The sequence below is a fragment of the Podarcis cretensis genome, assembly GCF_951804945.1.
Source record: "Podarcis cretensis genome assembly, chromosome: 1".
NCBI lineage: Eukaryota > Metazoa > Chordata > Lepidosauria > Squamata > Lacertidae > Podarcis > Podarcis cretensis.
In genome coordinates this window covers 22,939,673-22,955,332 of record NC_137170.1, presented here as the reverse complement: position 1 = coordinate 22,955,332, position 15,660 = coordinate 22,939,673, and the positions used below count along the sequence as shown (strand labels likewise).

The window sequence follows — 15,660 nt, the reverse complement described above, 5'->3', positions numbered from 1 at the left end:
CTCAGAGTTGCCTCATTTTCGTTCCAGCAGCCCGAAGAGGATAGTTCCTACTCAGTCTGGTTTGAAACAAGATAATGGTAGGCTTGCTTTAGAGATTATGGGCTCCTAGAGACATAATGCAAGATTTGCTTATGGCAGAGCAAGCAGGTGTTTGATAGCCACACTTCTAGTCTCATCAGTGTTAGTATGCTATTACTGTATCAGCTAGTTTAATGCCAACATCACTTGTCTTTGCATGTGGCTTGTGGCTTCCCTCACTTGGCTCTGCCACCCCCCCCCATAGTAGCTGCTGCAGGAAGCATGGCAGATGCGGAGAAAAGGATTAACCCTCCCCCCTTCCAAATATGTAGGCAACAACCTTCCATGGATACCTGTGAAGATTCCCTTGCCCAAGCACGCTGTTGGAATGTCTATGCTCAAAGAAGGGAGGCAACAGTGGGGTGGGGTAATATGCCCATACTAGAGCAGTTTGCTTTGGGTGACTAGGCTGCATTGTGAGAGAATTCAAAGGAATGTTAAGTAGGAGAATGGGGTACATGCTAGTAATAGTGGAATTGCTGTGGCCTTGCTCATTTTTAGATACAGCCTTGCCTTTCCACTGGCATGTAACCATGTTTCCCATGGACAGCACACATCCTGGTTTAATAACAACAACGACAATAATAATAATAATAATAATAATAATAATACTCCGCCTATCTGGTTGGGCTTCCTCAGCCACTCTGGATGGCTCCCAACAGAATATTAATAATAACCAGGGTGCCAGTGTGTTGTTTTGCATATTCCCTTAGCCAAAACTCAGGACTACATGGGTAACTTGCACTGTGGTTGATTTTAATCTTGAAGCTGTTACACTACCTATCTATCATGTGCTAAATGAAATAAATAACTTCTGTTCAGCAAAGGGTCATTGGATGCACATCTTTACCCAACCACATTGCTGTAAACAAGGGAAGTAGTACAATACATGAGTCAGATCCATCTAGTTTGACAGATTGTGGTTTTGCATTTCGAAAAGCACTGTAGGAGGTAGTGAGAAAAATTGATATACTAAGTATTTAATACACAATACTCACAGGGTTTGGGTTGGTTCATGTGGGGAAGAGGTGGTCCTCAGCCACATCAGGCTTTGCAGGTCAAAACCAGCATTTTGGAAACTGATACGCAACCAGTGTAGTTGTGCTAGAATTGGTGTTATATGGACTGACTGTCCTACCCAGGTCAACAATCTGGCTGCTGAATTCGGCACCACCTGCAGATGCTGAACCTTCAAAAGTCACCCCATGTATAGCACATGTACAACTAGGTTACCAGAGCCTAGACAACAGAAGTAAGGCTGGGCCCACCAGATGGAACTGACAGAAGGCATTCCACTCTACCAGGGTTACTTGGGCCTTGAGCAACAGCAATGAATCCAGAACTGCCCCCAAGCTACATACTTGCTGCTTCAGAGGGGGTATAACCCCATCCTTCCAGTCTTGGCTGGATTAAGCTGCAGGTGGCTCTTATCCAGTCTTGTTGAAGACAGAGCCCAACACACTTTCAGTGTAGGTTATACATGCATATCCAATAGTAATTGGGCTTAAGGATATTGTTAAATCAATTGATGTAGCCATGCTAGTTCATTAGTGGGGGGGGGGGGGGAATCAAAAAGATACAGCAGAGTAACAGCCTTATTGGAATCAAGTAAAATGTATCCAACTATGAAGCAAACTTTGGCATAACCTGAAACCTGTGGGATAACCAGCCTCAGATAACCAACATATTTCAAGTCTCATTAATGAATGAAGTGGTTAATGCCATAGAGTAAGCTGTCCTGCCAGGCTTATGTCACTCCTGCTCACCTTGGGAGTAATCAAGCCTATTGTACCTCAGTCTGCCTGAGCAGCTCAGTGCAAAGAGGTCTGAGCTGATTCCTCCAAGCTTGCACCCCATGGCTCTAACAAGACTTTCTTGTGTTCCTATACCAGTCACCTAGGAACTTTCACCACTGTAACTAAGCCAAGTTTTACTGCCTGTGTTTTATGACTGATGCATAGAAAAATCACATAAACCTGATCTTCAGAAAGTTTGTAAGTAAACCATTTTTAACCTACCAAATGTGTGGTCTTTTTCTATGCTAAGGGAAGAGGGAACTTTTGGAACTCACAAGGGCATATTTTAAAGGGCTAACAACATAGACTTCCACACTTTCGTTTGCTGGGATTCTCTCACCAAAGAGTACTTGCCCCAAACTGGAACCTTGGCATCCAGGAATTCTCCTTTTATATACCAATCTTTTCCCTGCCACCAACATCTGTATTGTATCTACCAGTCTAATTCTGCAAAGCACCTCCTGTATTCCATCTTTTATAAACTGTATTCCTATCCTATCCAGTCTTTTCTAACTTTCCTGCCTACCCCTTTGTTTCTTTTTTATACCTAACCTGAAGAAGAGTTCCAAAGCTACTTTGCAACATTTTAGTTCCTAATAAAAGTTATTGCCTTGTAGCCTTGAGATTTTATTGACAAGTTGGTACTTCTTTCAAGACAGGAAATTAATATAGTCGGAAGGAGTATGCTTGGCAGCTGTGCACAGTAATGTGTTTTTGTCTCAGACAGGAGGAAAAAATCTTACTATACGTTAGCATGCTGCATGCAGAAGTTGTCTTTTATCATGACTGAATCAAATAAATTTTACACAGGATTTTTCTAGACAAGCCATTTATTTGAAATGCCAACTATATGTAGGATAAAGTCAGTGTTAACATGCTTCTCAGCAACAGTAGAAAAATAGAACCAGTGAAAACCTTTTTACAACTGTAATGGTACTCAAAAGAGAAATGTATTGTTTTACAATGCATCACACAAGACTAGAATTCAATTCTAGAGGTACCTAAATAAAAATACTATTTTTTCTTAAAAAACCAATATGTACAATTGAAGCGTAAACAAGTTTTACAAAGTACTGGTTATGCAGGTTGTAGAAAAAACACTTGCATAGGACATGAAGTTGTTGTAAGAAAATTTCTGAGCCTTTAGTATTGAAGGCACTTGACTTTATACCAGTAACAGCACAAAACAACGCAACATCATGGACACTTAACACCTTCCAGAAATACAAACATGTACGGAAACAGCATCCCCTCCCCCTCCAGCTTCCTCTAGCATTCCACACACAGCCCCTCCACCATTTAAAAGCACAGTCATTGGGAGAAGCCAGAATAATTGTTCCATCCATAGCCCATTTCAAAATAAGTTACATAAGAGATGAAAATATGGTTTGGAATAACAAGCAAGAGCCAGTCTCTTCATTTTCTCTCTTTTTAAAGGCAGAAAAAAGAGATCAAAGACAGGAATTAAAACATGAAACGTAGATGGTCACTGTACGGTAGTCTTACAGGATAACAAGGATAACTGAAGAATTAACTCTTAACAGTATACTTTCAGAAGACTTATTGTAAACACATTGGCTGGGATACAAAGTGGCATGTCTACATGGTGGTTTTTCCACTTCCTTCTCCTGGCAGGAGAACCCTTGTCAATTCCCAACCCACACAGCCCTTTGCACCTCTGGAAGTTTAAAAAAAGAGAACAACCCACGCAAGGTAGATGCATGGAAACACAATGTGTTTGTGTGCGCACATGCACACACACACTTCTAGTTCCCAATCATGGATTAAAACACACAGTTTTTCCTAGCAGGATGGATACCAAACCAGTTTTGGACGCGACTGTTCTGTTGCAGCAGAAATAGCCAAGATTATAGTTTTAAATTTCCATACCGAAGCATCTTTCATTGGTTTACCAATTGTTCAGTAAGCAATTGTTTCTCTTTCAAAGCCACAGCTGTATGGTTACTGAATACTTGGAATTTCCTAAAATGTATTCAAAAGTGCTTCATGCAAACAAAAGATTTAAGCTGCTAAAACTGTATTGTGCATTGAAGATGCCAAACACACAGCATAGTTGTCAATTACTGAAACACTGAATAGCTGGGATTTGCTCATGAGTCCTGATTTTTTTGGAGGACAAAGGGACCAAGCGGTTGAAGTTCTGAGTAAATCATCTGCCCAGCAGATTGTAAAACTAATTTCAATTATGGCACAATACATGTTTGATCAATTTGTTGTTAACACCCAGACAAAACCGTTGCATTGCACTGTTCCTTTTTGGAACAGGGGAGTCACTTCAAATTTTGGGAGAGTGCTGGTGGCTCGAGTCACAAAGTGCCTCCTAAGGTGGGGGTCATGGCAGAACACAAAATTAGACAAGCACCCTGACAACCTACCACAGTCAGCTATGCCCTGATCATGGAGATCATACTACTAATCACACGTGCACTGGTGCTGTTGCTTTCTAATAACAGGGAGCATTTGTCAGTGTCAAGATAAAATATACAAGGTGGTCACGTCACGTTCACTTTCATTTCACAGAAATCACTTAGAAGGTACCAGCACATTTTGCCCCATAACTAGAGACTTGCCTCTTTTTAAAAAAGAAAGCTTGGAGTCTGGGGAACCAGCCCAGGGGCACAAACGAAAGCCTTTGTGGGCAGCACGGTGCCCAATGCCGCCAGGTTGGCGACTCCTGCTCAATCAAATCATGGATATTAAAGTTTGGCTTTAGTTGGCCAGTTGCTCATATGCCGTTTACAAAATATAGATATCAAAATACGCCTTTTCCTAAGGAAGTGCAAGAGGAGTTGAATGACACTGGATGAATAAATGAGCTACCCAGAGGTCCTGCTAAAACTGCACCAAACTGATCAAACTCAATCTGACCACTGCTGGGAAACGGATCTAGTTTAATAAGCCAAAGAATCTGAGAAGAGTTTTGTTGACACATTAGAAACAGCAAGTTCTTAATTAAAGCCATAGAGGTAAAGAAGCCAGTTTCTTGCCATCTCAAAAATTTCTCTGGGAACATTTGCCCCCCCCCTTTCTGACTTAATACAAGTTGTTTTACATCGTCTAAATAACTCTGTTATCTTAAGGTATGCTACAAAATTCTGTCTCTTACCAGGATTTGCTTTCATCTAGAACGCCGTCCCATGGTCTGAAATGGCAACTACCTGACTTCAAAAGCAGTACGTTTTGTTCGCTGGGAGCCAATATGCACCTAAATAGCTTCTCACAAAGCTTATTCCACAGTAAAAACCATGTGTAAACTAAACCTGGGTGGATTATTTCAGCCAACTCTATAGCCACTACTGAGATCAAGAATTTACCTCTCGGGTAACTCACAGACAGAGCTAGGCACACATTGCACTACTAACGTACTGAAGCAAACAGGCTCTGTTTCAGACATGGACAAAATGACCTACTTGAAATAACAGAATATCTAAAACCTACAATATGGACGTTTCTGTGTGCTCTTGTTTGGGAGAGTGGGTTTAAAGAGATATTCGGTGTGCATGAGTAAGTGGATCAAAGGTAAGTCTTGTCCCAAAACTCTCTGGAAGGCAAAGCCAATCTCACAAACTTTTCCAATACCATGAAAGACAGCTAAAAAGCACTAGACAAGATGATATAGTAGATTCTCATCTTCCCTTGTCCTCAAAATTAAAAAGGCAGAGGATAGAAGACTTTATGCTTTATGCATTTGCACCATTGTAGCAAAGTTAATGTAGTGTGAAAATTCTGGACAAGATACTCTCTCACTCATATACACTATCCATCAAGGATCCAGAGCTTCTGTTTGCTTTAACAGTGTTTGCCCCCTAAAATAAATAGGACACAGCAACTGAAAGGCAGGAGCTGGTCCTCTTGTTAGAGCTGAAAACAAAAGTGTGATTAAACATTGAAAAAGTGTACATTTAAAACAGTGTCAAGTATCTAAAATCAAGAGTCAGGTTTAAGGTTAGAACAGCCTTTAGTTAATATTCTGACTGAGGTCTTCTGGTGATGGAAGATCTGCATTTTAGAGCTGGCCACCCTGTCAAGCCTGTATTAGGAGATGCCACACAGCAGCACTGGAGCTTTCCCCAATACTTGCATGAGAAAAGACATGGTGGGTGCATACAACTGCTGACAGCCCAAATGGCCATCATTAGCAGCAATGGGTGTTTCTAAGCAATTGGCCCCGTCTCTTTACTTTGTGTTCATAAAAGCACGGAGTCCCCAGAGTCTTTTAAAAAAGAAAACCAAACGTGCACACACGGAAGAGGTTGGGATGAAGAAATTAAGTGCTAAATTGCTTACAGCTAATTTAAGCCTTAGGCGTTCCTCTTCAATTTGTGATTTCCGTCCACAAAGCAAGAGACTCACGGGGTCCAGGAGCCCTCAGTGACATCACTAAGGTTGAAGCCCTTGTGGTTGCTTAATCACAGGTGGAAGAAAGAAGGCAGAAAGCACTCCTTTGGGTGCCTCTACTGGAGACAGGCAGCTTCCTCTAAGGAGATGGAGCGTTAACACCAAAGTCAGGTGTTATGCAGCATCTTCTCACTGTCCTGGGTTGGTACAAAACCTTCCCATACCTGCATATCCTTACTCAAAGGAAAAATTGATGAGAGTGTTTACAGTACTGTCACAATTTGCAGTACCAGGTGTATTCCAACAAAAGGAGTTAACTAAGTGCTTCTCAGAGGTGTTATGTCAGCCCCCAAGGCCTGCAAAAGAGAGAGAGAGAGAGAGAGAGATTTCAAGGAACCCAAAGAGAGTTATATTCCTCACTTCCACAGAAAACCTCGGCCACAAACATCAGTGAGGGCTTGCTACATCAAGATGAAGGCCAGCTGCCATGGACTTGGTAAACAGAACAAACGTATTAGGCTGGATTCTTGCACTAGTGGTAGACCAGGAAGGCTTGAGACTGAACCAGAGCAGATACTTAGATGTGCTGTTCTTTGGAATTCCTATAGTCATTCAAAAATAAAGACAGACATTGTCACCATTTGATAAGAAAATACATATCTCAGTGCGCAAACCCAATGCGCACAGGAAGCCGGAAGGTGAATTCTTTTTTTAAAAGCCACCCAAGAGAGCATGAACATTGTCCTTTAAATATAACAGCAAGTTTTAACATACTAGTACAAAAACTAAATAAAATTAATGTACAGGTGCAAAAGGCTACCTTTCATTTTTTGTTAAAGGTGCCGGCTATTTTTTTTTTTTTAAGAGGCTTAACAAAATCTGTTCCGGACACAAACTCTGGAGCAGCATTCCAAACAAACTGGTAGCATGCCATCTCTAAGGAAGCCATATATGTACAAAAATAATAATTAAAAAAGTGATGTGGCAGCTGGCAATAAATGAACTTGCCCAACCAAAGTCAGGCCAGAGGTGGCAAAGACTGGATATTTCATGACTCTTAGGCACAGAGAAGAAGTGGAGGTGGTTTTCAGAGGGCAGATTTTTTGTACAGGAAGTCTGGTTTGCTGGGAGACCTCCTTCCTCTGCTTACTGCCTCTTCCCTTTCCAAATCCACATTTCTCTGTGCTTCATGCTCCAAGGGCTCGAGGTCTGCCAGCCTCCGGCCGGACTGCTCTTCATGGATCTCTGAGCTGTATGCAGGCAGAGAAGGCCGGCCAGAGGTTAACCCATAGGTTAAGTCAGTTTCTATTTTTGTTCGCCCCCTTGCGTGAACTGGGCCATTTCCAGCATTCTCTTGGGCAGCCAATGCCAAGTCCAACCGCTGGGGAGGTTGTTCTAAGACATCGAGGTGTATCGGTTCATTCTTTTGTCTATGCGGATGCCCTTCTTGAGAAAGTGCATACTCCCTCCGAGAGTCTTCAAGCTTTTTTGGAGAGATGTGGTTAGGTAAGTGGGTGGCCTTTAAGCCGCTGGGTGATGCTTTATTGTGGCTGTACAAATCTGGGCCAAAATAGATACCTTGAGAAGGTGAAGGAGTGTGCCTGCTGGGGGCCGGAGTAGACGGTCTGCATGCAGCGTTGGAGAAATCGTAGAAATCTGGGTATTCCTGCGGATTCTCTCTCGAATCCAGTTTTTGTTCAACTGAATGTTTTTTCCGGGAACTGTGCATGTGCCTTGTCTGAAGGCATGAAATGTGCTGGGCTGCTCCTGGCCCAACCTCCAGAACAGGCTGGCTCAGTTCTGTGTCAGCAGTGAGCTCTGGCAGCCTCCTATCCTTCAGAGACATTGTCGACACACCCATAGCGATATCTGGCATCAGTTCATTGAGCACAGGTTGAGTACCCTGGAAAAGAGAAGAGAAACCCATTTCTACTTGCGCTATTTATTCCCCTGTGTTCCAGCTATAAGCAACATACTTTCGCCTCCCCCAGAACTATTTCAGCTTAAGAAAGTCCAAGCTTGCCACAGGCCACAGCTACATGTTAAGAGAACATGCTCCCTTAAAAACACACACACACACACACACACACACGTGGGTTTTTTGTACTATCAGCATAAACAGATGGGTTAAAGAGCATTTCCAACTACAAAAGGAGTTTTATTTTATTTTATTTACTGTATTTCCCCGTGTATAACACACACCCATGTATAAGGAGACTCCCTATTTTATGGAACTGCAACAAACTTTTTTTGGGGGGGGGAGATTGCCCAGGAGTTGTTGAGCTTTTTTTTTGGGGGGGAGGGGATCACCACCACCAAACGCTCTACGGCCTGCCCGCCGTTGGGAACAAACAATCACACAACAAATCAGTGCTGCCTATCTAATGAAGATGCTATATAATGAAGGTGCAAGGTGAATGCAGAGTCCGGGTCAGTTTATATGGAGAGAGGCAGTCCTTGAGGTGCTGTGGTCCTGAGCTACAAAATCTTTATAGGCCACTCTTCGGGCTTACAGTGGCCAACTTTAGAGCAGTTTGCTATACAGATTAGCTTCCAAAACCAATTATTTTGGACATTTAAACTTCAGTGACATAGTTATCAGAGATGATTGACAACAAATCTAGAGACACTGATATCAGTTCAAGAAATCTATGTAACTGAAGCATATACAAGACTCAAAGCCAAATGAATTTAACTCCATGAAGGACTTTTGCAACTGGGCCATCTAATAAACAAACCTTATATTAGTGGAAGAAGCAGGAGTCAATGTCATCAGAGAAACTGTTTTCATATGTGTGGGCTTGTTGTCTAGAATTATTTCCACCTGCTGTAGCAATGCATTTCGGACTTATTATTATTGGTAGGAGTTTCATACTGGATTAGCTAACTCAGATATGAAAATCAAGTTCTGTAAAAAAATTCTTCAGCGCAATTTGTTAGAAATTTAGGCTGCAATTCTATACAAAATTACTTGGGAGTCAATCCCACTGAACGGAATGGTGCTTGCTTCAGCATAAGAAACAGAATGTCAGTCCTTCTGATACAGAGCAAACACTCACCAGGCTGTTAATAGAGTAGACCTCTGCATGTTTCTTTTCCAAACACTATCAACTAAGTGCAAAATAAATCCATGGAAATAAACAATCCTGGTTAATCACCTCCTATTCCATTCCGTGTTTCTGATTTGACCAAAGCTATGGAGTCATCCGAGTTAAGCAATATTTAAACCTTCAGACTCCTGAAAGGGGACAATGCAGACTTTTCAGCTGCAGGGTGCACAATGCACTCAGAAGGTCTAAACATGTAACGACAGATCATTTCCTTCTCCAAATGATTTAACAACAGCTGGATTCCAAGCCGGCTACCACAAACATGCAGCCACAGTCAGCCTTGTCCAATAAAATATTTATCTTGTTACTCAGACCAAGCAAACAATATGGATTTAGCAGGAGGAAATGATCTAGACTAGTACACAGCTTTCTAAAGAATAATTACAAAGGAGACAATTCTTCAAGGAACAGACGGGAAGTGAATTTGACCTATTTCCATTATGGAAGACGAATTGTTAACTGAACAGATCCTACTTTCAGTGTCGGAAATTCACATTTTGCTCAAATGTTACCAGATTCAGCTGGCTAATGTATCAATGGCCTTTCTTTTCTAATTTGTTCCAGACCAGCCATTATTGTTGTCTTCAGTGTGTTTTATATAAGAGCAACCAAAAGCCACTGCGACATATTTATAAAACAAGCCAGTTTTAAATGTTTATACTGGACACTGTATTTTCCTTGCTTACAGCTCAGGTTTGGTCTGTTTAAAACAAACAACAACAACAACAACAACCAGGCCTTAACCTTGACTCATTAAGCTATGCATTTTCTCTTAAGCCTATCCCATCTCTTTAGAACCTTCCCATGCATTAGTCAGCTGAGCACAAGCTGATTTAAAAGTATGATCATGAAACAAAAACCCTCAGCTTTGGATGCCATCTATGCTGGTTTCCAAAGCTTGAAAAAACCTGATACGTGCCGTAGGAAAAAGCGACTTCTGTCGTACCAGAGTTTTTTGTCCCTTGACATCTAAAGGGGGTTGGAAAAGAATGAAACCCTAAGAAGATGGTTTCTTTTAAAAAATAAATTATAAAAGGAGAGCAAGAACTCCTTTCATTACAATCTATGCTACTCTATCTTCCCCTTCCATTTAAACCAAGGGTGGATTCTTACTATGCAATTTTTTGCTTTATTTTACGCATATGGGCACCATGTTAGGGGAAAGCTCAGCGGAAGAGCATGTGCTCTGTAGGCAGACACTCCCGGGTTCAATCCTCAGCAGATCCAGGTAAGGTTGGGAGAGCCTTCCGTCTGAATCCCTGAAGAGCAGCTGCTGGTTAGTGTAGACAACACTGAGCTAGCCAGGCCAATGGTCTGAATGCCCCAGTGTTTATTACAAAGATATTCCCAACCGGATGGTTTGTTGGGCGAATTTGTAACCCACAAAACAAGACAGAAGCTGCATCATGGTTGCACGTGACCGCTATGGAATAACCCATGGGTAGACTTCCAGAAAACTACCTAGTTGCTCAATGACAAAGCCGAAAGCCTTTTGTACCAGCAAATTCCAAACAGCTCCTATAAACACAAAGGCCTGTTTGCTTCACCAGGGCAATGCATCACTCTACCTTAACATCCATGCATCTGGAGTTTGTGTAGGTCTGTGGCATACTTACTACTTGCTTTTCAGCAGCCATCACAGCTGCTGCGGCAGCAACTGTTTGTCTTCCCAGTCCTGTAGTGTTAGTGCAATCGGGAGGTGTGGCTTTGACACCAGGCAGGTAGATGGGAGGGGGGCCTTTCGGTGCTGTTCTGGCATGGAACAGGGAATGGTTGCAGGGGTAAGAAAAGGAACGTGAGGGGTGCTGGCTCTGCGCCCTTTGCTTCCAGCCGACTTTGAACTGATTGTGGATTGGAGTAGCCGGCGGGTGGTAAGGAGGCGGGGGAGGGGGCAGCGGTGGATGGAAGGCCACAAAAGAGTCTAATTCTGTAAACATGGTTTCCGCTGTGGGCGTGCTGTTCACGCGACACCGCCCCGGCTGTCTCAAGGTCAAGAGCGGGCTTTCATCCCCAAAGTGCTCATCTGGAAAGAACTTGTGAGGATTCTGCAACAGTAAGAGAGAACACAAAAGAGGCTGAAAAATCCATAGGAATTTCTGCTACAAGGCCTGGGCATTGCTTACTCTGCATTATCTGACCCTGCCACGTGTGTGTGTCAAATAAATAAATAAATAAATAAATAAATAAATAAATAAATAAATAAATGTGCTTTTCTGGAGTCCTAGTCTTCAGCCCATATTGCAGCAGCAAAAAAAGTTAAGTTAGGCATCCTAATACATAACCACTTTTGCTAATGCAGCTGAATTCCTAAGCTACAGATCTTCCACGTCAGCAGTCAGGTATGGAAATAGAGGTTTTACACTATATAATTATTTTGCAAGCAAAAATACACAACATGTCAGTTGCAATCATTCTGCAGCATATGGCCACAGTTTTGGAGAGTGCAAAAATATACTCGGCTGTGGTGCTCCTGTTCCGTTTTTAAACAGCACAAAACTCTTCTGTACAAATGCCTATTTTGCAGAGCACCACTGGGTGGCTCCCTCTATGATTTCTTCTTATAAAGTATGTTTTCTTAAAAACAAAAGCTCCCTCACTTTCTTGCTTGGAACAGCAATCTTTAGATTTTAACTTTTATTCCCCCCCCCTCTCCAGAACCACATTTTTTTGTTTGGCAAGGTCAGGAAGAATGTTGATGTGACAATGCAGGCTTTAGACTGAGATTCTCAAGCTTGTTATCCTTCTGCAGGCCTGTGGTTTAAAAGCTCTAGAAAGTAGACGTACTATGATCAGCAGCAATTTGCATGCTGGGTGTGGGGTTTATTTTTCTGGGGCTAATTCATTTGGAACATCCAGGGCAGAGCAGCACCAAGAAGTACGAGGAATAATCTCCTGGCTTCTAATTAGACATGAGGAAATTTGGTGGGTGTCTGTCACCTAACATAGCCTCCTCTTTCCTTGCCTAAAAATATAGCAGCAATGCTACCTAACATTCCCATTATCTTTCCTCCACTCACGCCTAAACTGCTGCACACTTCATCTTAAAACAGGCTTACATATACAGTCCCGTTTTGAAATAAATCACCATCATCATGATAGCCGATCAACTTGAGGACGGCCAAGTGTCTGCTGAGGTTACTGTCTGTGCTTCATACCTGCAAGAGCTCAGCGGCAGAATCAGAAAGTCCAAATTCCCGCAGTACACGGATCTGAATCTCGTAGCTGACAGTGGCCCCTTCTCCACAGTTCAGAGCATAAGCTCTTTGCACCTGCTCGGTATGGCGGAGCTCCTGCAGCCGCTTGACCATCTCTTTCACAACAGGGAGACGAGGAACTGCAGAAACAGCAACAGACAGAAAACCCACGCTGAAATGACTTCCTTTGCTATTCGAATGAGCAGCAACTGGTTCCATGGGCCAACAAGATAAGGCTTTTAAGGAACTGAGCCGGGACTTGTTTGCGCTAAGTAAAGCCATGCAGAAAAGTGGGTTAGGAAGCGCAAGTGCTTGGGATACTGAGCTCTGCAGAGGTAGGTAAGGCAGGGCAGCAGGACCCTATCTCCTCCACCAGCCCCGCGTGAACAATGAATAACTGATGCTGAAGGAAAGGCACCCCACTTTTCTCTGCCTTGCATATCCCATGTTTGGTGAATTGTTGATGTGTCTTGTGAACTACCCGTTCGCAACCTGTTTTGTATTTTCATAGTAAGTGGGTGCCTGTTGTAAGCCGCTTTGGGCACATCTAATTGTGGAAAGGTGGCATATAAGTAAACTAAATCAACCAGCCAACCAATCATCTGGTTGGCCACTGTGAGTACAGGATGCTTGATGTGCCTTTGGTTTAATTCAACAGGGCACTTCTTTCTTCCAATCTAGCTGCTGCGTTAGCCCAGCGAAAGCCTGACACCTTCCCTCTGCCTGCCAACATGCCCCAAGAGCCCTCTTTGCTCCTAGTCCTCTGGCTTTGTCCTTCCATAATAATTTAGCATGCCTTTCTTTCAAGAGTTATCTCCCCTCCTTCAGCAACCTCCCAGTTAACCCCTCCAGTCAATCTTGCCTTCTGTATGTACTACTTTCAAATGCTTGCTGAGAGGATGGGAATTATATTTGATGGTCACAGCTTTCATTAAGACACATTTCCCCTCCACACACACAAACACCCCTTGATAACTTATTCCTTAAAACACACCAGCAGCAGAAAAACCATTTCCTTGGAATGCTGATTTAATAGCACTGTAGAACTGTAGAATTGGAAAAGACCAAAAGGATAATCTAATCCAGTGTTTCCCAACCTTGGGCCTCCAGCTGTTTTTGGACTACAATTCCCATCATCCCTTGCCACTGGTCTTGCTAGTCAGGGATGATGGGAGTTGTAGTTCAAAAACAGCTGGAGGCCCAAGGTTGGGAAACACTGATCTAATCCAACCACCTGCAAAGCAGGAATCACAGCTCAAGAAGCCAGATGACCATCCAACATCTGTTTAAAGCAATATTCTATTTGCTTCTATGTCAGCAAGTTATCTTTGTGAATCCCGCTTATCATGTCCTTATCAAATGTTTTGATGCAGAGTATCTTAAAATCTCAAATTTACACTTCCTCCGGATGGAACCAGCCATCTCCAGATTGGTTTTATTGGCACATACTTGATAGGTTGGGTTGAAGGCTGAAATCACAAGACCACTGGACAGTCAGTAATAACTTCAGAAATTTTAGGTTTTGTTTTTTTAAAGAACATGCAACTTCTAAGCCAACAGAAGCTTGGGGAAATTCCACTCTTGTTAGAGAACTCATCTGATTTTGACTCTCCTTGGAAGAGATCACATGAAAAGTTAGTTAGACACTCTATTAAGATGTCCCAGGAAAATTCTTGACAAGCGCTTAACAATGCTTTGAGGAACAGCATTTCTGAACCCAGAAGGGACAAAGGGAATATTTATGGTTGTGGAATTAGAAATCAAAAGTAAAGTATTTGTGTGTGCATTGTTTTATTTGTTTTAATCCCAAACCACCTTCACCAAAAGCAAGAACAGAACCCAACAAGACATTGCGGATTGAAATATCCAGTTAAAATATATCAGAGAAGAAAGAAATTAAAATGACTATACAGCTGCCTATTTCCCAACCATGAAAAGTGAGTCTGGTTTTACTGCACTGCCATCAAATATTCAAGTATAGGCTATGTCAACTGTCCAGGGGCAGGGAGATCTCTTGCTGGGGAGATGCTACTTAAATGTCTCTTTACATGCCCTTGCCATTAAAAATTGACTCTAGGAGAATACAATGAAAAGAGCAAACTTCCAGATAGTCATCGAGAGCAGTTTCCCATAGGGCACATAGCAAATGGGTTACAGAGGCCATGAATGACCGTGCTGCTAATTCATGAACAGAAAAGAAGGTTCCCGGTTGAAACTGGAGACTTGAGCTATCTCTGTAATGTTTAAAAAACACATTCCAATGTTCCTTTGGAAAATAACTTTCCTCTTTCGACTAGCCTTCAAGGTGGAGATTTTTAATCCTAGTCAGTATCTAATGGAATTGTTTTTCTACATGTAACTGTTTTAACTGGGGGTTTTTTATATACACACACAAAAAAAAAATACACACACAATTGTTGTACATAAATTTGATTCTTTTGTAAAAATTGCTTCAATATGCATTTCATTTATGACATATTAGCAAAAAGACTGAAGAGGATGTTGGTGGAGGAGATTCACAAGGACCAGGCAGGCTTTCTCTCAGGAAGACATTTATCAGACAATGTAAGGAATATAATTGACATTATGGAACTGCTGACTGTAAATATTAATACAAAGGCAGTTTTAATTTTTGTGGACGCGGAGAAAGCCTTTGATAATATTTCTTGGAATTTCATGAAGAAGAATCTCCATGGGATGGGGGTAGGCCAAAGGTTTGAAAATGGTATAGGTGCAATATATTCTGAACAAAAGGCAAAGTTAATTGTAAATAATGTGGTTACTGATGAACTTTTTATAGAAAAAGGGACACGGCAGGGGTGCCCAATATCCCCATTACTTTTTATATCAGTCCTGGAGGTTTTGTTGAATATGATCAGGGGGGACCAGCTGGTAAAAGGAGTACAGGTCGGAGCCAAACATTACAAATTGAAGGCATTTGCAGATGATCTAGTATTGACTTTACAAGAGCCAGACACTAGTACAAAAAGAGTTTTAGAGTTAATTCAAGTTTTTGGTCAGGTGGCAGGATTTAAGTTGAACAAACAAAAAACTAAAGTTTTGGAAAAAAATCTAACAAATTTTGAAAGAGAGAGTTTTCAAAATGAAACTGGGTTAACGGTG

The 15,660-nt window shown here is 42.0% G+C and overlaps 1 protein-coding gene across 2 annotated transcripts in view; it reads right to left on the bottom strand.

Annotated features, from left to right (window-relative positions):
- Positions 1-2,686: 2,686 nt before the first annotated feature.
- Positions 2,687-15,660, bottom strand: part of BTBD7 (BTB domain containing 7) — a 74,758-nt gene continuing 61,784 nt past the window's right edge. Inside the window, exons 9-12 of one of the 2 annotated variants that reach the window (XR_013832208.1) lie at positions 12,499-12,677; positions 10,960-11,388; positions 5,101-8,136; positions 2,687-4,877 (exon numbers count right to left, since the gene is read on the bottom strand). Coding sequence is in view for 1 of the 2 variants with exons in the window: in XM_079947963.1 (XP_079804089.1) it covers positions 7,321-8,136; positions 10,960-11,388; positions 12,499-12,677 (1,424 nt within the window). In the remaining variant the exon portion in view is untranslated. Of the gene's footprint in view, positions 8,137-10,959; positions 11,389-12,498; positions 12,678-15,660 lie in introns of both variants that reach the window. The other variant, XM_079947963.1, reaches the window with a different exon arrangement.